Source organism: Trachymyrmex cornetzi, unplaced genomic scaffold (assembly GCF_001594075.2).
Source record: "Trachymyrmex cornetzi isolate Tcor2-1 unplaced genomic scaffold, Tcor1.1 scaffold745, whole genome shotgun sequence".
Lineage (NCBI taxonomy): Eukaryota > Metazoa > Arthropoda > Insecta > Hymenoptera > Formicidae > Trachymyrmex > Trachymyrmex cornetzi.
Window position 1 is genome coordinate 167,825 of NW_017300076.1, and position 25,068 is coordinate 192,892.

Here is a 25,068-nt window from a genome sequence, read left to right on the forward strand (position 1 = left end):
AGAGAGAGAGAGAGAGAGAGAGACACGAAAAGGAATGAACCAAAAACGTGAAGCGATAAAGACAGAGTGAGAAGTAAAAGCAGAAGCAAAGGAGTACCGGGAGAGGAAGAGGAAAAGAAGGGTTGCTCGAGGTTTCCGTCTTTGCATTGGGTTAGGGTAGGTTAGGTTAAGGGAGAGTGGCACCGGTTGGTACCGGTGCGCGCGGGCGCAAAGGGGCGGAAGGGGAGGAAGGGGGTTCGCCTTATAGTCGCGTGACCCGATGATTCACCGAACTTCCCTCTTCGTCTTCTTCGGTTCACCATCACCACCATCACCACCATCACCACCATCACCACCATCACCACCATCACCACCATCACCACCATCACCACCATCACCACCATCACCACCATCACTACCATCACTACCATCACTACCATCACTACCATCACTACCATCATCACCCTTTCGCCACGCCGCGCTCCTTATCGTCGTATGTCCCTACCTACCTGCCCTACCGTCGCGTCGCGTCGCGTCGCGTCGCTTCGCTTCGCTTCGACTCGCGCGCGCTCACGATATCCCTGCGGGCCATTCACGATCGCTTTGCCTGCCGTCTCGTCTTTTCTCGTCACGTTTTTCGTTCACTTCCATCGATTTCCCGCGTTCTTTCGTTCGTTCAGCGCGCTCGGGGATCCGTCGTCGTTGAAACTGTCCTCCGCCGGACGATGGGCCCCGAAGGATTTTATTGCAGCGCTACTCGTGCCAAGAAATGTGCACGAGATGTGTGTCCACGTGCACGTTACAGAGAGGAAAACGACGCCTCTTATTTTAAGCTACTAACCCTAGTACACGTGACTCTCTTTCTTTGCATATCCACGTAGCGTGCATTTATAAAACATGTTCTCTGTTGTGAATTTTTTAAAATCTTTTTTGAAAAGTACAAATTTTTCTGAAAAAATTTTTTTCAAAAGTACAAATTGCTTGTCAATTTAATAAGTGATATTACTACTCTGGTTCTACTCATCATGATTGCGTTTCAAGACCTTAAACGATTTCGGCGCTCAGTTTGTAGAATCAGATATGTATAATATAAATTCACACAGAAATATTTAAGCACTAAGATCCGCTTTGCGAACCGAATACAGGAATTTCTTCTATTTAATTATTTTGATAACATTTAAAATATATATTTACATTCTATATCAGTAAATTACAAAGAGAAGAATTGAATAAATAAAATTCCAAGAAAAACAACGAAATTTTTGTTTCATTTCTGTTAATTTAAAAATTGACTCGTAGTATGATTGAAAATTAATAAAATCTGTGAAAAAACCCATAGTTTTTCATTATATGAGTAAAATTTTTTATATTAACGAGTATAAATCATGATAAAATTTCCTGTCGAGGATTATTTGTAAGTCCACCATTATCGATTTTAGAAGAGCGGAGCTGAAGATGAATAATGATCTAAAAAATGTGTTCTTAACAGCTGACGAAACTTTATCGTGACTTGTAATTTCTATCAAGAATTTCTCATTCGAGTACAATATTAAATAAATGAATCTTGAAACCAGAGAGAAATTCCTTATTTATAATAGTTTTAACTCTGTGTATTTAGTGTATTACTTTCCTAATAAGCGATCAGGAACAAATGAAACTTGAAGAAACGAAGGGGATTTTGTTTCAAGGTAAATGTGCGGTAAGAATATAGGCCAACAAAGACGCTGGCTCTTTAATGCTGATGAAATACGAGGACAACGTACACAACGTACACAACGTACACAACGTACACCAGGTCGTTATACCTGAACGTGTTCGTCGGGTATAACCGCAATCGATGACGATGCCACGGACTCCATCAGCATACCAGTGGCCACTCGTCGATATATTACCCCTCCAGGCTCAATGAATCACGTAAATGTTGTTCCGTCAAGCGTGGAAATATCCTATGATTATAGTCGGCGTTAAACGAAGAACTATTTGATCGTTTCCGTGGTATGTGTCTACATATATGTATCCTATAATGCCGAGTTGGTCGCAAACTTGCCCTCGACTTTAAAGTTACACGGCCTACTGCTGATGGCAATGGTCGACATGAGTAATTTCGACGGTGTAGTTTATCGTCGTAGTTTTCTTTCTTTTCGCTATATCACGAAGCCGCACGGAAATTTCTCCGCACACGCTAATGAGATGCAAATACGCGAAGCTTGTTGCCGCAATTCATGCTTCATCCCCGCTTATAAAGAGTCGACAAATAGCGGATCGAAGTAAACTTAAGGGCGTAATAATAGAAATGGAAATCTCTAGGGCACTAGAACATGAATATTCCGCCAGCTATAGCGCCATGCACATTTTCATTCACGCTAACCAGAGCGCATGAATAACCTAATGAAAAAAGAACTTTCATTTTGTACGAGCGTATGTTCATGTTCATAAAGAATTGTCGCGTTGGATTCTGCGATTGCATAAATTAATTCAAATGGTTGCAATTATTTCTACGAGCGACAAGATATAAATAGTATCATGTGCAATACAGTTACAACTTATTAAATTGATTGTCGCGGAAAAGATAATTAATTATCGGAAATATCATAAATGTGTATATTAAATAAAATAATATTTTTTTATGTAGAAAAATTTGTTTCAGAGAGAAAAATAATTGCTTGCTGAAGTATGTGTTTATATAAAAAAAATTAATAATTTCTCTTGTTTATACATATATCATTCTCTCTCTCTCTCTCTCTCTCTCTCTCTCTCTCTCTCTCTCAACAAATTAATTGTTCAAATTTTTAACATTATATTTTTAAACGTACAGTTATATTGATCAATATTAAATTTTTGAAATTATTGCTTATTCTAACAAAGTAATTAAAAATTGAAATATATAAACGATTAACACAATCGATACATAAAATGTACTTGTGAAATTTAATGAATTAAAACTTTATTAAGCAAAACGCATTGAAGTTAATATTCATTAAACTGTCTTTCTCGGAAAAATGTCTCGTTATACTTTGAAATATATCAACGTTCAAAGCGGGTCAATTTTGTCTTGTCGATCAAAATTGTAAACCGCAATTTTGCCATATAATTGACACGTCAGTATGAAGTGTTATAGTGTACAAAAGCGACTACAGATCGGAATGTTAATCCCGCTCTCGGGCGACACGAGCTCGCTTTAAATTAAACAACTTGCCGCAACGGGACGGGCACGAATTCCATCGAGTTACTTCTTGTTCTACGTTTTGCACTCGAGAATCGCGATTGTCCGCGCTATATCGAAGAGGAGGAAATTAGTCATGCATACATACATCGACCAATCGGGACGATACGATCGAGAGTGAAATGAATTTCTACGACCTGTCTTTCGGGAGAAATCACACTCTGGTCTTTTTTTGCATTCAACCAGCTACCGCGTAGCGTTTCGATTTTTAATTTCATGGAAAGCGGGCATACTGCGCACATTTAGATGGGAGCGATTATTACCGCGGAATAACAGTTGCATCGTACACATGCATACATGCACAGCACTATGAAAATATGCATAAATAATGTGAATACGGTGTGGAGGTGCGTACTCGTATACTTGCAGATATTAACTCAACGCGTCATTTATGTTGGACAGAATTCAGTTGGTCGTTTATACAGTGGAATGCCGCATAGCCGCAGGTTAGTTTTCCGCAGTATAAATAACAATCTAGCGGCATATGGGCTATTAAGAGAACTACCGAGGCTGAAACACATTATTTTTATTCTTCGATGAATTGCTGATATTCATCATGTTTATTGGCCTCACCGAAAGCTAAACTTCTGCTTGTTGACATATATATGAGAGATACAACAAAATAATAACAAGAAAGGGAAAAAGTAAAGAGAGAGAGAGAGAGAGAGAGAGAGAGAGAGAGATATGAGTTGTTACACGATTTTTTAGAACGTTTCGAAAAATCTCTAAAATAGTCTAAAAAATAGAAATATGATAGATTTCTTTCGATAACTGAAGTACTATCGAAAATATATTTGTAATTTACTATAATTATAATTATAACACATACGAATGTATTAAATATGTTGTATTGTGTATAAAAATTATTTTTCAATCGTATTTGAATGTAATCGTTATTTGATCTTGTTTGAACGTGAGTATATATGTGTTACCGCGAAAAAAATAAATTTACAAGTTGGATCTCCGAAAACCCAGATGCAGACTCGACGTAAAACCAATTTGTCTCGTTCTCTGCGTGTTAATTAGAAACCATTTTCTAGCACACGCGTGCTGTCGTTTGCGTATTTTCAACGATGCAAATCTCGTAGCGCAACACGATATGCCAACGAAAGAGAGAAGCATATCGGCACGTTGCACACTTTCTCACACACACACACACACACATGTTACATATGTACATACGATATTCTCGCTACCTGGTTTTTCTTCTCCGCCAACTTATACGGGCAAAGTTTGGTTTACAGATCGGTGAAATTGAAAGAGAAATAAAACAAACGTGAGTCGCGCGCACACCGGATTGGGGGTGGTTTTTGTAGTAGGTACGTAGTTGAATACGGCACGTCACCGGCCGCGCACAATGCTTCCGGCGGACAAAAGCTCGCGACAAAGCAGGCGAGTGCCGATAAGAGGAAGCGGAGGCTGCTTGGCTCCAGGGTTTAGGGCCAGGACTCCCGATTTCGGCTTCCAACGAGCGTAACCCATTTAAACGCGATAACAGAGGCCGTTGTCGTTTTCGTTACGATCGTAAGCAAGAAGCCTCTTTCGCGCGTATCGCGAAGCTACTGTTCTCAGGTTTATCCGATGTCTGCATTTTTTCCCCTTTCTATTTTGTGCTCCTTGTTGGTAAAAGTTGGATCCGCAGCGCGCATCGAAAACCGAAACCTGTACAATATAGGAAACTTCGTATTTCAATGTTAATTATTTAATATCTCCGTTTAACCACAGCTTCTTCAACCAATTTCGAGACGTTGTTTTCTCTGCAAACAATCATCGTTTATCGTACTTTGGTCATCTATCGCATTACCTTGTATCACGAGTGTACTCGAGATAATGGATTCGTTATACTTTTCTAATGGAGAAAATAGCCTCGCTAGAAAAGTATATACGGGTGAGGGATTATGTACATTTATACGGAATTTTATTACGTCTCGTCGCGGAGCATTCGAACGCGATGCGGAAAATATGTCCCGCGTGCGTGCCAGTCGGACTAGCAGCGCGTAATTTCATAAAATTTCCTAAAGCGGGTATAAACAAGGCTGAATTTACTTAGGTTCGCGAGTGTACGAGAGCATACATTTTATGACGTCGAGTTTATTCAGCATTAACACGAATTTAACAAGTCGCAGGTATATAATTCACAAAACGTCACGCGAACGTAAAAATAACGCACAAGAGAATACATGTGTAGCCTCCGAGAAGATTATTACGACTGAAGAGACGCTTAGTCGCGGATGCAAAACACATTTCTGCATCATTATTACGTATAATCATAATATTTCGTCAAAAGTCGTGTCTCTATGCTTGATACCGTATTTCAGAAAAAGATTGTCACAAAGAACGTTACGACTTTATAACCTTGTATTGATATAAATACGCAAAAAAATTTTCACACCCTGAAAAAGGTCTGAGAGATAATTACTTCAAAGTATCTCCTACATTTCAAAATCTTTAGTTTTGAAAGGGTTAATTTTTTATTTATGAAAACATAACATACAACAAACAAACTCAATTCAAAAGGACCTCTTACGATTTATAAACTTTTTTTGAAATTAATCTATTATTATAACGACATCACATATCAATTCAGACAAAGTGAAAACTTTTTTTTTATATAAATTGTGACGATTCTTTAAACATCATTTAATATTACATAGAGTAATAAAGAATATCTACGCGTATTATTAGTTTTATAAATTCATAAATAATGGATACTTTTTCATTGTTGTAATTCTTGAAAGTCGCTTCTCGCGAGTTTACTATCATATACATATATATGCAAAGTTACGATTTCTTCACTTTTTCTCAGCCAGAATACATATAAGCCAGATACATATAAAAATTCTTAATAGCATTTTGATAAGTTCGACCATTGCACGAGCAATATACACATCTTGTTGCGTTTTTGTCATAGAGCAGTAGTGGGGGGAAAGTGTACCACACATTTTGTCGAAGTAGTCGGTGCGCGGCAATCCTTTAACCACCATCTCGCAATTCCTTGCGGGGTACGTTTTTACACCCTCCCGTTCTCTCTTTACCTCCGCCTCGAGCGATTTTAAGCGGTTTCCCGCGGCGAGAGCAGTGCTTTCTCATTTCTATGGTTCACTGCTGATGAAAGATAAGTCTCGATATTTCATGTTGAATGCGAGGCGTTCCGTACTCGCGTGGTTTATTTACCTCCGATATACGCGAGAAATCGACGACATCGATTGCTGAACCGATCTTTCGAAGAAATTCTTCAACTATATCTCCCGGACCAAGCCGCGCCATGTTCCTCTTTTCCGAAGATCGTTAAGGTTACTTCTTTTGTTTTTTTTAATTTTCTCAATCTACTTTAAATTTTCAACCGCAATTTGATTATTTCAAGCATTGATCTAGGTGACTGAATAAATGTTTTACGTGAAACGTGATTGATGTTGGCGCCGAAAATCGACAATTTCTTGTCAATATTTAACATCAATCGTATTGCGTTGCAGTAAATATATCGTCCCTTTATTGGAAACAAGACCATGTGTACGAAATAGGAATAGCGAGAGAGAGAGAGAGAGAGGAAGGGAAAAAACGAGATTGCGTAATAGTCTATTCGTTTATTTTTAGGAGAACTGTCTTCTCTTTCTTCCTTTTAATGCTAATGTCAATATATATGTATTATCTCTGAATATTAGGTAGATATATTTGAGTTGCAAAATTATATTGCAAAATTATCGCATATTTTATAAACGTATAAAATCACATGCATTTTAACATTTGAATCGATATTTAGATTATTTTAAAAATTTACGCGATAAAAAATGTATTTAAATGTAATATATCAATTCATTAAATTTAAAAATGTGCATTGTTTTTTAATTTCTTTGCATTATGAATATTATTATTCTAAATAATGTTCAAATTAAACGAAGATTTAAAACATGTTGCGTAATGGACAATCCATGTAATTTCTATTATACAATTAATAATTGTAATAACTCCTTTTTGATTCTTGAATATTATGAAATAAAATTGTGTTAATCAGAATTAATATATCAAATATAGAAAAGATAAATTTCAATCTCTCTTTTCGAAGACACATAATAAAAGTTATTGAAAACATATTTTAACTAAAATTTATTATATTTATTATTTACAATTGTGATTCATAAATAACGAGCGATTCATTGAATCCATGCATGCAAAATTAATTACGTCAATACAATGCAATCTTTTTTTAAATATGTATATCCATGAAGATAAACTATTTTTTAATGTAAACATGCATCATGATTATTTAAAATAAAATGTGAAATCTGAATATTATTGCATACAACTGTCATTCTGTTTTTTTTTTTTGTTAAAATGTTTATAATTTTATCGAATACGAACATAGTTACGTAACAGTCTATGCAGTTATAAAAAAAAAAAATATCCGCTTTACAAAATCTTCTAGCATTGCGCGTTAAATGCATAGTAAATCTAGTCATGGAGAAAATCAGTCTCGTTTACGTGGCGGCTATGAAAGATTGTCCGAGGAGACAGTCGTGCTTAGTGAGAGACGCTTAAGATGAAATATGAAACTCCACTTCCGACGGAGAAACATACCACTGCACCGTCAACCCTCTTTAATGGATACATGCTCTTTCGTAGAGATTAAGACCGAATTTATAACAGATTTCCCAATTACTCTTATTCACTTTTCATCTCACGAGTGTGCTACACATTCCGATATTACCCTCGTTATGTAATTTCAATTCAATTTCCATGTATTTCGTGAGCCGTTGAATTTTACAACAGTGAGAAAATGAAATTCTTTAAAGCTCTTTTGCGATTCATCACGTTTCGCGGCTGACAAATTATATTTCCGTTAGACAAATAATATTTAACATAAATCGTACGTGCGAGATTCGTTTCGCGGGTTAATCGCGAGAGAAATTGTAATAAACACTAATCTTTCGTATTTACTGTATTAATACGATATATCCCATTCACCAACATTTCTATAAAGTCTGCATATAATGATACAAAAGCTAATTATCTATTCTTTGCCTAAAAGTATTTCTTTCTTCTTTTGTTTCCGAATGCTTATGTATTCTAACCAGAATTTCGTTATCTCTGGATACATTACTGCCGGATGTCAAGTTATATAACGCACTTCCGAAAGCTACAGAAGTCGGTCCCGAGTTAATCAGTATTTCATGTAGACGATGTATTATTCTTTCGTTTTTGTATTTTTTATATTCAGGATTTTAATCAAAATATTACTTGTATAATAATATTATAATAACTAATAACTATAATATATTTAGGGCATTACTATAATATTCGCTAATTTTCTTTTACTATCGATAGGGAAAAAAAGATTTCACTCTCAAGCATTATTTTATACCCGATTGTATTCAATATGTTAACAATTTTTTTTTATTAAATAGAAAAACACGTTAAATCTCACTTTTACAACTACTTAAATATTTTTTAGAGATTATAACAACTGTGTCATTGAATTATTGCGTTTAAATAAGCTACACGAATTAATAAATATTAGATATTTAATTTTGCTTCATGCATATCCACATGAAGATTGAATTTTAAGTCACCAAGATATCACTATCATGTTTATTACAGTTTACTCGAATCTTCTCCATAAATCTGCTGAATATAGGCGTTACTATGTAATACAATAACGTCAATGAATGTATTGAGTCGCTGCGAAGCTTCGATATTTCTCCGATATAATGGATAATGCGAACGCTTATTCTTTAATAATTCAGAAGATATATTTTCTTGGGGAAAGGATACATAGTGTGTTCGCTTCAGATCCCAACATTCAATTACTACGAGGGTCACTATTTATATTTTGAGCCTAATAAAAAAACAATAATTTGTCATTTATTGTTTTTCAAAATATTCTCCTTTATAATCTATACACTTTTGCATGCGTTCGAACCACTTGTCAAAGCATTTTTTCCATTCCGTTTGAGACACCTCCAAAAATATGGTCTTTGAACGCATCAACGGCTTCTTCTGCCGATGAAAATCGTTGTCCACGCAATTTTTTCTTGACGTTCGGGAACAAAAAAAAGTCATTTGGTGCCAAATCAGGACTGTACGGCGGATGACCCATTAATTCGATTTTTTGAGTGCTCAAATAGTCGGTTGTTAGACGAGATGTGTGACAGCTGGCATCGTCTTGATGAAGAATGATCCGGCGGCGCTTGTTTGTTTTCCTTATTTCACTGAAGACTTCCGGCAAACAAATGGTTGTGTACCATTCAGAATTGACCGTTCTACGTTCCTCTAAAGGCACTGTTGCCACATGACCAGTTTTTCCGAAAAAACAGGCGACCATTTGTTTCGAAGTGCTTCGAGCGCGAACAACTTTTGTTGGATTTGGCTCATCTTGAAACACCCATACAGTCGACTGCTGTTTAGTTTCCGGCTCATACGCATAGATCCATGATTCGTCACCTGTTACAATCTTATACACGTTTTTCGAAGCACCGCCATTGTATTTCTTAAGCATTCGTTTGCACCAATCGACACGAGCATCTTTTTGAGATTTTGTCAGATTATGTGGGATCCAACGAGAACAAACCTTTTTCACGGCTAAATGATTATGCAATATTTCATATATGCTGGTGGAACTAATGCCCAAGGTTGTCTCAATCTCACAGTATGTCACATGACGATCTTGCATTATTAGTTTTTGCACAGCATCAATGTTTTCTGACACAACAACTGATTTTGGACGACCTTCACGACTTTCGTCGGCGAGAGAACGGCGACCATGATTAAATTCGTTATACCAGCGTTTCACAGTGGCAAAGGATGGGGCTTTATCGCCAAAAGTGGGAGTAAGTTGATCGATGCACTCCTGTCTTGATAATCCACGTCGAAAGTCGTAATAAATCATTGCACGAAAATTTTCACGAGTTAATTCCATTTTTTCGCTGAGACACAATTTTCAAGTGACTGTAAACAATACAAATCGCGCTCAAATAACAAAACGTTCTGAAGAAGGTTATGGTCAAAAATGTCAAACTTTCTAGTGGAAACGTCCGATGGCACCTGACAACACTCAGTGGTGCCAAGGCTCAAAATATAAGTAGTGCCCCTCGTATTGTATACTATAAGATACACTGATTACAGGAATTGTACTCATATCTTTCTAATGATGCTATATCTCCATCTGGTCATATTTGCATTTATTTTTATAATTTCATATGCAGGATTTCACGAAATCTGACGATAATATTGCGACAATAAAATAATTAAAATTTATCGATATACAAGATAAATTTAAAGCTGCTATAACAACGTGAAAGTTTGTGAAAAGTTAAGCAATAACAACACTGGCGATTATTTTCTTCGATGGTTTTTATATTGTGGTTTAAAGCATGTCCAATTGCGATGTGATTGAGCGGACATCTAATCAGTGAATAAATAATTGTACGTGCGATTTATGAGGAAACGATTTAACTGGAGTTTTTGATTGGTCACGTTTTAAATGTAGCTAAAAACAATTTACAATGAAACATTACAGAATGAGAAATCTCTTTATTTGTTTTTTCAAAATGTTCAAATGCAGTACTACTCTTCACGAGTTAACGATCTTTTTTTATTGCTAGTTTTGGTTTGAGTAGTTTGCAGCGTATGATAGAAAAATAAGAATATTTACTTCATTGCTCGAAGAGTGTACTGTACAGTAAATAAATGATCCCTTCTTTTTACGCTCATCAAAAATATACAATGCTGCTGCTATTCCATCTCGAGTACGCTTTTGACCGATTTCATAACTGTCCATACTCATTTGCCAGTTCTAATTGTGCTCTTCTATAGGACGGCTGAAATAATGCCGGATGTTTAATGATGTGAAAATAATACGATTGGGTCATGCAAAGATTAATTTGGAAAACTATATACAACCGTTTAAAAATAGATTGGATTTCAAAATTGGCGCTTAATAAATTTTCCTTATCTTAGGAATTTCTCCGAGTTTCTCCATTGTGATATCACACATTTCCAAATTTGAGTCATCTAGAATTTCGATGATGCACACTTCGCTATGTTTGTTTTATCTGGAAAGTTTATTTCTTCTATCGTTTCTCTTAGAGAGATATTTATACTACTTGCATAATATTTACGTAAAGATAGAAACTTAGACAGAAGATTAAAGTCTTCGGCGCATAGCGTTGGTCGGGCTGCCGATGTAAAATTTATCTTAAGAGTATTAGCGGTAGTAGGAGCTAAGATAGGCGCCGATGCTCTTCTTGCCACGGCGCGACCGTCTCGCGATATTTAACCTCAGTAATATCGAGCGAGGTTGTTTTATCCGATGTGCGCACGAAGCGAGAGAGAACGGCGACGTGACATTTTGTCGCTGCTGCACGGTCGAATCGATCGTCACGCTTGCCTTTGTTTGACTTAATTACCACAGTGATAGATCGGTAGATAGGCATTGCACGTCCGACCGTCGCGCGTCGCCGACAATCGAGCTACAGTCGAAGGGTAGCTCGAGTTTGGCTGAGATTTCCGTTGAAGCAGACTTGATACAAACGTTTGAAAACTATAAAGCATGGACAGTAAATTGATAGGAGAAAAATAAAAATTTTTAACATGTATATATAGAAATTATTTATATATACGTATATATATTTTATATTATTATATTTTATTTAATATTATTTTTTATATAGTAATGATTATTGTTACACACGCATACATAATAATGATTCTAAAGCTAAGTTGCATCAAATGAAATGGCCACTGTGTGGATCCACTTGCGATCTTCTCCTCCGATTGGAATTATGAAGAAAATATAATAATATAAAAAAAAGACCAATTAAACAAATTTTTTTTTTTTTAGTAAAAAGGCAATAGGAGTCTACCTCTGGTTCTTAAAATTTCGAGTTTATTATAGTAAAAATATCATCTAACTTTGTACGTTTCGACTCCAATTTTGAGTCATCTTCAGCAATACCGCAACAAAATATACAGCATATTATAAATCGTAGTCAATATCCCAATCTTCGCAATTTTCCATATGTGCGGTTCCCATAATTTCGTGAAATCGTGAGTACGTTATCCATTACAGTTAGTTGGCTGAGTGGCAATAAGAAATTTTAACAACACCAGAGGTAGACTCCTATTGCCTTTTTACTAATCTTGTTTTATTAATTGATTTAAGGAGTTGCTAACTTGTTTTAGTTATTATTTTATTATTATTAAAGAAAAAGACATTGGATTAAAAAAAAATTAGAACTAAAACATTAACAACATTTTATTTTTCTCTATACAATTATATTATTATTAAAGCTGAACATATTTATTTTCATTTTTTTACGTTTTCTTGTGCTAAGAATGACATTTACGTCTATACATAAAGTGACCTAGAGTTAATAGATTACCTTTCACCTATGGATACTTTAAACAGTTTTGAATCGATCTTTCTTCAGTAAAAATGCCGAGAGAGGTTATCGTTTATCGAGATTTTCGACTTTTGACACACATTAAATATATTTATAACCTTGGAAATCTAAATTTTTTCAAGATCTTCTTGAAAACAAAAACATGATTTTATGTTTATGCAAGTTCTCACTCATTGTCGTGAAAGTCTCATTTTTAATTATTCATAATTTAAGCTTATTACTTATTTCTTCATATTTTTATAAGAAAAATTAATTACAGAATCTCTGTAAAGAGGAAAAGTATGACAATAAATCTGAAATATTAAACAAGTACATGAACCTATATGCATATCGAAAATGTAATTGTTAATAAAAATGTTCATTATTAGACTAAAAAACAAACATGTTTTTAAATTATAAAATATGTTTAATATATTCGAGAGAAGGAAAGAGAGAGACACACACATTTCACTTTTATTCATATAAGAGAGAAGTCTTGGAAGAGTTAAACTTTCAAATTAAAATATTAGTTTACAAGTTAAATAAGTTTTCCTTATTTTAAATTACATTGTGTTTTTCCTTAAACTTTCTTACTAACAACTATAATATATAAATGTTTAATTTATTAAAAACTAAGTGAAAAGTAGAATATTTAATTCAGTTACTCTGCGTGGTCCTCCTTTGTGTGGTATCAGAATATTTTAGCTTTGCGTGTGACATCTAAAGTTTCTTATTTCATATCGATGCAATTCAGCATCGAATTATAACTATATACCCAGAAAAACAGCAAAGAATTCGTTCTCATCGTAACTGCTTTAGATCACACGAAATAAATTACATCCATTATTCGATCAGCGTTAAGCTCTTTGCCGTTAAGAAGGTATCGATTGCGTAAAAATGTGCCAAGTAGAATAACCGTACGATAGAGGTGGCAATGGTGCAGGTGGTGGTTGGCTGAGTAATGCCGGCCGCGCGTATAATAAGCCAATATAAATGCAAATGTCCGTGGGAGTAGGTATATATTTTGTATTTAGTGGCTTAAGTGAAATAACACGGCGAAATTATGTGGAGCTATATTATTAAAGTAAAATTACAACGCAAATAAAGGCCCGTTACCTACGTATGAGACATGTCGAATTGTATACATGCGTACGCACACAATTTGTATGCATTCGACTTGAATATGAATTACATTCAGCTTGATCTTGTTTTGCTTTTCGTCTTTTCACATTATTTTATTATTTTATTTTATTACGCCGAAAATTCTATTGATATTTTTATATTGAACACATAAAATTTCTTTAACATGCACGTTTAATATATTTATATATTCGAAGATTTATTGTGAGAGATAAAATTAATAATTTTGGCTGTACACACTGTATAGTAAAATATAAATTATTGTTTATTATTCTTCCAAATTATTTTTCCAAATTTAAAACATCTTCATGAAAAAGAAGTATAGCTTGAGAAGAAAAAGAAAAAGAGGAGGAGAAAGAAACGAGAAAACATGGATGTACAAAGTAACCAAAGTAACTGTGACCCAACGAAACTTTTCGTACAACGTTAGAAGTAACGATGCACGTCGTAGAATTGTGTTCGAAACAGATCGTCCTCGTGTCCAACAATTGGAATCGACTCACGGCTGTCCTATCGCGTTTGTGTTCCCATTTGCACACACGTCTCGATCTTTAACTATAAAATCAAGTTTTATTTTTATTAGACAATTGATAATTGGAAAACCTATATCTTTTTTAAGTTTGAGTATATATAGTTAAAAAATTTATGAATTTTGAATCTTACATTGTCAGATTTGTCTTATTAGTGATGTGTATCGCTAGTAGTCAATTAGTATGTGACTAATATGAGATGATATTGAAATATCGATTTAAAAAATCTTTATTTTTAAAAAATATGTCAATTCCAATTCTTAATACTTATTTTTAAAAAAAGTTGCACTGAGACAAAAATGTTTTGTATTTGTAACTATAATTATATATTACTACAGTATAATTATAATTATTACTGCTATAATAATAATAACAATAACTATATATGTATATAGTTCTAGCAACAAATGTATATAGTTGGCAACCTAAAATGATTATATAATTATAGTTATTATAATCATAAATTAGTTGAAAAAATGATTCAAGTGACTATAATTTTATATTTTGGTCCAACTATAAAAAAATATGGTATAAAAAAATATGGTATACACACACATATATATATATATATATATATATAATAATCATAATTAGAGTTACAAATACCAAACATTTTTCTTTCAGTGTACCTTTTCGATTGCATCACAATCTCGGATCTTTTATATTGACCTAAATTGCAAATGCAATAACAATATTACCTCTTCTTGAAAAGATATGACGAACATTGCACAGAGGTGACTTCTAAAGGTGGCTTTGTTTAACGATCGATTGCCGATCACTGATTTTAATTACCGATTTAAAGTTGCTCGACAGTGAACCGTAAATCGAAGTCTTGCGATCGCATGTACTGCTTTCAGCAATGGAGATTCACTGTCACGTGATGAAAATTAAACGAAATCGGAACGTAGCTCGATCGATCACCGACCAAACATTGATAGAGGAAGCAGAGTTGTCGATAAGCATCGACTAGCCAAGGAAATTGATTCGAGTCAATGCGGGCCGGGATTCGTAAGCCACGAGCCGATATCAATATACGTACGTTTCGAAAACGACTCGACTCGTCGAGGAGTCAATTTCGTTTATCCATGCCACCATCCGGTCTTCATGCTATCTGTACACGATACACACAGGGTGTTACAGAACTACTGAACGTTATGCTGACCGTAGTCTATTTCATATTTTATATCAACTATTTTTAAAGAAAACGTCGATAAATCTCTACAATTTTTTAATAATTATTGGAGAACCTATTGGAATTGTTGGAAAAGAGATATTGGCTATTTTCAACATGTTTAATGAGCACTGATTTTAAATTTGTACTCTACATGAATCCAAGTTTCGAAAAAACTTTCAACATATTATTGATTGTTATATATTATCCATTTTTATGATTTAGCTACAATTATACTCTGATATAGCAGTAGGATAATTTTCACTATTGCTTTACAGATTAATAAAAGCAATATAATTTATATGTTTAAAAATCTGTGTGTAATTTATGAGTAGTTGAAAGTGCTTTCGGTAATCCTAAGACATTTTGTATATTTTTGAAGCACTGATCCTTATCCGTATCAGTCGCGTGCCGATGAGAGGCGGTGACGATGCTCGGGAATAAGAAATTACATCGTAAGAGCTGGCGCGTGCCGAACTCACCCTCCGTTATAAACCATGATTACAATATATGTACATCTATGCATATGTATGTAGTAGGCAAAGTGCAATCGTATCTAGGAACTGCATCCATATGCATCACGAGATTGTAAAGAACAACGCTGTCGAAATTAAGGTAACGTATACTGACGTAGAGGAAAGTATGTTCGCCTTGCAAATGAGCTTATAACGTTTTCTTGGATTTTATTTGATAATAATCGGGATTGAATGATAGATAGAATTACATTGTCTTATCGTTAAGGAATTGTATTTATGGAAGCAATCTTAGAACTGAACAACTCAGATGGCTATATTAACCACAAATGCCGGCGTAAATAAGCGATTAACAACAAACATCGTAATAATTGTTTATTGATTTTAGCGAATCTCGAATATATTGTAAAATAACATTGTATACACATTTTCTTATAAAATCAAAATTGATCATGCAATGATTTTAATATCATAAAAAAAATATGTAAAATAAGTTATCTTAAATTATAAAAATAATTAGAATTGAAATTTTCTTTATTTTTCTCTTCCTTTACCTTTCCTTTACTTTTCTTTATTTTTTTTAATTAATAATTTTAGAACTGATTCTCTGCTCGCTTTATTCCGCTGTCTTATAAGATATCATATATGCGCAAATAATTACTCGGTTCATTTCTAGTCATTATTAGAATTTAATTTATGATGAAAATATTTCCTGATAGTTATACTTTCTAAATTTTCTTTGCAAAGATAAAAAGGTAAGCGCATTTCCAATAAGTTTATACGTATTTTTATCTATTCCTAACAGAGTATTACAACGCGTGAGAAATTCTTGTTAGGTAATCTAAAGTAAACCATAAATTTTTTAAGGAGTATAAAATTCTATAAGACGTAGATGTCAGATTTGTAATGAAAGAACAATTATTAATTGTTTATATATAGAAATTATTTTTATGAAGTTTTATTAATTATGTAATACTAATTACAAATTTTAACTAACATGTGTATATGTACGTAACATAGATTGCACAAAAATTATCTTTTCGATAAAAGAAATTGAAAATCGATGGAATTCAATGAATGATAAAGAAATTATTGGTTGACTGATAGCTTTGAAATTCAATCACATAAATCCGCTCGCTGTTCCACATATATGGGTGTATAAACGTTTCAGATGTACTGCATCTCTGTGGAAAATTGATTTATAAAATGCGTCCTATTGGAATTAATACAAATTGACCGCTAAAAATGCAAAAAGTAACCCGAGTGCTTTAAAGCTCGGCAAATGTACAAGTATATAGAGAAAATATTCCTGTTTTGTTGCTGTGATGATATTCATGCAATAATGACATTTCTTGACAATTTTTGGTTGTGTTAGCCTATCGAAATCCTATACTGACATTGCGGATAGGCACTGCGGATGCTAATGCAACCAAAAATTGGCTGCTGCAATCAAAAATTGTCTGCTGCAGCCAATTAAAAATGCTATGCTATATTTTACCATTTAATTTGTTGCAGCCAATCCTTTCTTTCAGTGTAATATACCTATATAATTTATATTGAAGCTTTATTGAACAAAATAATTTTTGATGAACATATGTCGTGATATATCCAAATATCGTATATTTGAAACAAGTGAAATGAATTTTTATTAAAAGATCATATTTTTCTGTACATATAAATTTTTCTCCCTCGAGGACAAACAATAAATTTGATCTGAAAATAAAAATTCTGCTAAGCCATCGATCGTAAAAAGCCGATTGGAATTCGAAGAATTTCTTTGCTTACGGTTCGTGATTTTTTTAATTACTATTGTAAAGTGAAATGCATTGCGTCAAGCTATGCAAAAAAAAATAGTTACTTCTTCTACCGGTGACAGTCATATGCATTGCAAGTAGGATTATTCTTGAGCTCTTTATAGATCTCGACGACAGTCTGCTTCCGCTCTTACGAATATAGAGAGCAGATCAGTGTCGAACGAGAATGCTATCCGACCCGATTAACGTATCGGAAAACTCATCCGCGCGATCTCACGTAGTCGATGATACGGACTTTAAGCCTTTGCTATGGCGATTCCGAATGCTATTTGAACTTCACCTCTTTCGTCTCATTCATGAATATATACCGTTACATTTCGCATTTCATGCATATCGAAATTTCATTACGCTTATTTTTAACGTCTATTGGATGCATTTTGCACAAAGATATTTTATCGTCATGAATTAATTAAAAAGAAAAAAACAAAAAATAATAAATTATGAATATATATGAGAATATATATGAATATGTATATTGCTTATTATTATATATTATAAATTTCTATTATGTTATTCAATTTTTCTTTTTTCCTTCGAAAATTAAATTTGATTAGCATAATCATCTTTGTAAGAAAGTAACTCTTTTTAATAATTTTTTAACTGTTTTTATTTTGTTCTTGATGAGACGACAATTGTAATTGCACTAATACACGGAGAAACAAATGCGTAAAATTAATATTTCAAAATGGAAAAATATAAAGAGAGAAAAATATAAAGAGATTTCATAAAGAATTTTTCTATTCTTGAAGTATCCTCGAAGTTGTATTGGTACAGAAAAGATCAGAGAACGCTCCTACTTTTCTCTTTCTTATCTTTCTTCCCTATTCCCAGTACATGCCATAATGTGGTCGCATACGTAAGTGAAAAAACATAACGCGGAATATATATATATATAGGGGAAGAAACGCTCTGTCGACTGCGCGTGAAGGGGTTCGGTTGTAGATAGGTAGATAGGAAAGAAAGGGTTGTGAAACGATGTGGAGTGTCAATGGTAGTTTGCAATGGAAAAGAGAGAGAAAGAGAGATGGAGAGATGGGGGTGGAGAATCGAGTGAAGAGCCGCCGCTACCGCTGCTGCCACAAAGTAGGCGCGGCGCTTTATCGTCAACTAAAGGCTAAGAGACGCTCTACCTTTCAGTCTTTTACACGTACTTCCTGGATATCTTCTCTGCATACTTGCTACATCCCCCTCTAGCCCCCTTCGCTTATCGTAACAAGTTCTTCTGTCGACGAGATGCAGCCGATGCGTCGTCGTTATATCGCGTTTCCCGCTACGGATACCGTCGTAGATTCCACGGAGTGTCTCCGACTTATTCAGCTACCTTTTATCTACTCTACCGGATCATTTGATTAGTTTAGACTCGATCCGAGCAAAGGGATTAAAAAAAGACGCTAGAGTAGCTTTTTAGCTTAAGCAGTCGAGAATCAAGCTTTTCTGAAAATAAACCTTAAAGAAGCAAACACAATGAAGCTCTTTAACTTTATTTAATTTTGGACGAAATTAGATTTATAATTTTGAAATGAGTTGTACAATAAATATCTGATGCTGAAAATTTTAAAAATTCGCGACAATGATGATCGAGTTAAAGAGAAAAATAATCACGACTTTAAAATTAATTTAGAGATTTATGAATAAAATATGACTAAAGTTTTAGAATAATCTGATACATTATCGATTAATGTGTGCATGTAAAGCTGTGCACGTGCGAATAATGTATACGCGAATGGTTCATTCGCGGACGTGAGAACGTAATAGGAAGATTGTAGCATGATGCGCGAAATCCGACGCGTATTATGATTCAGACGCATGATTGATTGATTCACGGAAAACATGTTTTCTGTAAATAATTTATACGAAATCCATACTTATACTAAAAATGTTGTTTATTATTTAGGTTCAATTTTCTTATTTATTAGGTATATATATTTTTTATCATTTATTACTGTATATTTTTGTTACATTACAAAGAAAAATCAATAAAAATACAATTTTTAAACATTATTCCGGAAATATTTTGTGCAGTTAATCACGTTTTCTCTAATGCTTATCATACGGAGAGAACGATTTTGATGAAGTATTTAAAAATTTAGGTAGATATATCTGAAAAATAGAAATCTGAAAATAATTTTGTTGGACGATCGAAATAACTATGTAGGAAATTCAAGCGTGATAAGCAATGCTGCAAAAAAATGTCGATATTCTAACAATCAGTTTCTACATAATTAATTATTTTGATAGTCCAATAAAATTTATTTTTAGATTTGTATTCAGCTAAACTTTTTAGGTACTTCAGCAAAACCATTCTTTCCGTGCAACTATAGATTACACGATTATTATGATTTTGAAATTATATGTCATATTTTAATGTCATATTTTCTTCTTGTTAGAAGAATCATAATTTTGAAGCTAACCGAAACGTCTTTTTTTTTGTTACAGGTGAGGTGATTGGCCAGCGGTTTCTGGGAAATGAAAGCCATGTGGAGCACTTCAAGCTCTTAGAACGTGCGACAACCTCTATCCTGATTGGTGCCAGGTAATTGTTACATGATTCGATTCTTCGTCGTGTCGTCCCCACGTGCTACTCATGGGGGCTTACATAAATGAGATAGTCATCGGCTAGACTCCGCTCATTGGTGCCACGAGCCCCAAGTGACCGACGGGTCGAGTCATTCATTCGATTACACATCAGCAGCGGGTGACGCAGCATCACGCATATTAGTAGCAAACAGAGATGCGGTTTATGCGCAACGCGCACTATTCATTTGTATTCAAAGGCCAAAGGCAGCATGCAGCATACTGCATGTACCAGACCATTCTTGGACTATCAATTTCTTAACTAATCTTCAATTTCAATTTAGTAATGATTTAATAAAATAATACTTAAAAAAATTTTTTATTTTTAACATTATTCATTTTGTTGAGTAAGTTTGAAAGTAAAATTATATTAAAGGTTATTTGAAATTAAATTAATGTAGAACGATTTTATTACATTTTTTAAATCCGTGACATTGAATTTTTAAAAAGATTTTTATTTTCGGTTGCTTATTACTTGGTTACTATCGATCTTTTAACTTTTTTATCAAGAAATGCCTGTTCCAAATTGGTCAAAGAACTTGTAGAGGGAAAATGGGTTTGAGACATCTTGTTATCCGCAAGCGATTCAATCGATAGAACGTACAAAGGGAAAGATAGTTCACATTAAAAAATTTATTTCGTATTTCAAAGAGGCGATTATCGTTTTGCCATTATTGTGCGTTATAGTCGTGCGTGTGTATACATACGAAAATCACTTTTATATTACCTAACATTATTTTATCAATTTGGTCCAGTTGTGCTGTTAGTAAAGTAAAGTGGTGGAGACCAATAGCGTATCTCTTTGTGGAATCTGATACAAATACATTGGCTAATGGAAATTTGATATGAATCAAAAAATAATTTAATTTTTTCCCGTTCGTGCTCTCCACACCAACAGTCAGCGCAACGTTCCGAAGTCGTAAAATCAATTACGTCCGAGATACATAGCATGGATCTTTTCACGGTTCCAATTTTGTCTTTGCAGTTTTTCCGCTTGATTTATGTTTCGCACTTCTATTTCTTTTGCACATGCAAGATTTAGAAGTCACCCGAAAACGGTTTTTATATTCGTTGAATGAACGTCTACAATTTATCTTTTAAATATATCGCGTTCTTTGTGCGTCATTTTTGCTGTTTTACTCATAATTGCCGATGCTTACTCACGTTTCAATCCGAGTTGTCGACACGGAGACGCACGAAGCGCAGAGATTACAGGGACGATTTATGGGTAGGATTTAACGCTCTCGTTTCGTTTTGCAGGAACGCCATTTACAACATAAGTCTGCACGACCTAACGGAGATCGCCGACCAGGTGAGTACAACGCTAATATAACCGTTTCCAATATCTAAAGCACGACAAAGAATGATTTAAATTGAAAAAAAAGTCTGACAGAAAGATTTAAATTACATCTCGTATTAACAGTATCACGTTTCCTTCATTCTTTTTTCTTCGTGTTATTATATTTCGAAAATCTTTTTCGCGATTAATCACGCCTACCTATTAGTTCGACGGAACTATCTATGTACATATGTATATAGAGTACTTCTCAAGACAGTAGGTCAAAAGTTACAAAGCGATATCTTGGTAACTCGCAAAACTACAAGGAATAGGTACTCAGGAGAAACCGCAGAAAAGTATAGAAGGGGGTTAGTGCGAATGATGGAGAATCTTGGTGGCGGCGTAACGTAGCGAGAGGAGATCGATCTGAGACAGCTCCTCGGCCAATAACACCCATGCCTAGAATAGAATCGTAAAAGTCACCATGCTCCAGCTTGTCCTTAAAGCTTGCGCCGTATCGCGGCCGACCGTCGCGATCGATTTCGATTTGAAGGATTTAGAGGTAATGGAAAGTAGCGGAAAAGAAGCTGTGTGAAACTTGCTCGATATCACGATATCGGATCGATGCAGTTTAGCTACTTTAGGAAAAAAAGCGTTTTCGGTTAAATCATCGTTTTTTCGAATAATCTTTTTTTCGCAGGAGATATAAACGGAATCGATTTGATTCTCATAACAGGTAAACGAAAGATTTGTTGGGCTGCTATTTCTAGGACTTTGATATTTTCAAATTGATGGTTTATTCTTACAAATATATAAATAAATGCACACTTTTATCGAAAAAAAAAAAAAATATATATATATATATATATATCTCGATAATAAGCCAATTACAAAAACTTATTCCATGTTTCGTATTTGTTTTTTTTTTATTTCTTCGAAATAAGGGAGATTATTTCTTCGAAGGTTGAATCAGAATTTATCTGATAGCTTCTGTATAGTTCACGTAAGAATAAATTATTTATAAATGAAAGAAAAAAGGAGGAAACGACAAATTTTCCTTTCCGAAATAAATTCTCTTTAAAAATAAAATTAAAAAATACATAATCTGTTTATAGAAACGAGAATAGATTAATTGTCAATTTCTCGATAACATAATATCGATAAATGAAATCAGACAAATTGTATTGTGATTTATGTGAGATACCCCTGCGAAAATGTGAACGATACCGCTGAATCTACTCTTTCCATTCGCATTCATTTGCGCATATTTTCAGTATAGAAAATGCTGACAGCTTCGTTTACGGTTATAGTAAGCGTAAAAAATTTGAATAAAAGATAATGATATATCGAGCATTATATCGACAAACCAATTTATTGTAAATTGAAAAGGGAACGTAAAATTCAACATTAAATTGTTATGAGAGAAATTTGCATAATAACAAGATATACGCGGAATATATGATATATCCTCATGTCAGTATTGTCTGCGTGCACAATATGTTAATCAGTCGTGCATAATTAAAAATCAATTAGAGAATATTAAATTATAGTTACAACTGCGTCAATATGAAGAAAGGAATCTGGATGAAATGTGTGCTCTCCATTATGGTTGAGCGCTTTATCAGAATCGTAATTACTAATTAAATTACGATTTTAATCATCGTTTGCTATTTGAAAGTAATTATAATTCCTCCAAAAGTTGTCACAGAATCTTACCGTTTGTTATTGAAATGTTTATTGAAACGGCGTGCTATTTAAATTAACGTCTACATTTTTGCACATACGCTTTTAACGAATATTCAGGATTATATAAAGGATAAATAATAAACAATGCAAACACTACAATATTATACATAGCGATATGTTGTTTGATACAATCGCGTATATAATATCGCGGTTATCGAAACTATAATCATTTTTTTTTACACAAAACAGGAACGATCTATTTGATGTATTTTTATATTGGATTTCCCAGTTTCAGATAAATGTACATTATAGATATGTTGATTGTAAACAACTCTTATTAAATCGTATGATCTTTTGTTTATTTAACTTTTCTTGTCAGCATCTGTCAGGGTACTTTTATTTAGGATTTCCGCCACTAAGCATATCTTTTTATGTAAATTACGGATTTATCGCGGATTTTTTGCAAATTTGTTAAATATTTCAAAATAATCTTTTAAACTGTACGTTCGAGAAATAATTTGTTTTTAGAGGTCGAATAATGAAAATTGAAATGAAGATAAATACTCATGGCAGAGAATACAGTAAACTGGAGTTAAATAGTCAAGTATTTGACGTGATTTCAAAAGCGTGACGGCGTGCCGCGCTTGGAAGACTGCCATTTCGATAAACAACAATTTTACCCGACGCGCGGAACGTCATTCGCGCAAGAAAGACGTTGTTGACATCGTAATCCCTCCATGAAAGTTTTCCGCGAGGCTAATTGAGTCTGCAGCCGCTCCCGACTGGCGTCGTAAGTTCAGTCGCTTGAGTGCTGCGCCAGCTCGAACGAACGAGTGTTATTTCCGTCTACGATAACATGAGATAATAGAAGATTCGATCTCTTTCAAAGAGACTTGGTGCCAAAGATACGACTTTCAGTACGGAATTTATGTACCTATTCTGTTGATAATACACGCGATTCCATTCGAAATATATCTTGTTACGACACATTGGTGCTTGATCGAAACGAGAAAATGAACACAATGATTATTCATCATTAATTTCTGCTAATCCTTGTTTTTACTAATTGCTGTTGGAAAGGTTATTATCCTAAACGTTAATCAAACAGTCTGATAATCATGTAAACAAACGATTAATTGAAGTGATAAATTAATTCGTACCGAATTGATGCGAATGACACTTATAATAATCAGCGTAAAAGTATGAATGCACATGCAAAAATAAAAGTTATTTTCTCATATTGCAAAGTGGCAGAGCAGAAGATACCTTGCCAACAGATAGATTCCGCGACGAGCAATTTGTTTCTGTGACATAATATTTAATATGGCGAATGTAAATTTTAGTCAAAAGGATGGCACACTTAATTTACGTGTACTAGTAATTTATGTTCTGCCGCGATATATAAGTTCCGGTATTACCGCGTAGCGACGATAGTATATACTATAAAGAAACTTGGATCATTTCGGAATAAAGGTTCGACGCGTAAATTTATTCATGATTCATCTAACTTCGCCGTACTTTTTTTCCCCGCTCGTGACTGTGAAAGCCGTTACCCCGAATGCCCGACTCAGCTAACAAATTTCAAACTAAACTAATACTTATCGGCTCCACTGATAGTGCATAATTTATGTCCGGTAGCTAACGCGCTCCGGCGCAGCTTCACTCCTCGAATCAATATGATGTCTTATTCGCGAGAGATACGTCGATGATATGCCGATTTTTATTTCTGCCATAATCCGGAATATGTTACGTATGCGCATTAAATTTTACAATAAGGAACACAAGTAAAATATTTTTTATAAGAATAACTACGTTTAAGAGC

General features: G+C 34.1%; 1 protein-coding gene across 2 annotated transcripts in view; it reads left to right on the forward strand.

Moving 5' to 3' along the window:
- The window catches only part of LOC108767993 (semaphorin-1A), a 234,830-nt gene that overhangs the window by 107,903 nt on the left and 101,859 nt on the right, over positions 1-25,068 (forward strand). For both annotated transcript variants that reach the window (XM_018518170.1, XM_018518169.1), the window contains exons 3-4: positions 20,144-20,240; positions 21,542-21,593. In XM_018518170.1, coding sequence (XP_018373672.1) covers positions 20,144-20,240; positions 21,542-21,593 — 149 coding nt within the window. The remainder of the gene's footprint in view (positions 1-20,143; positions 20,241-21,541; positions 21,594-25,068) is intronic.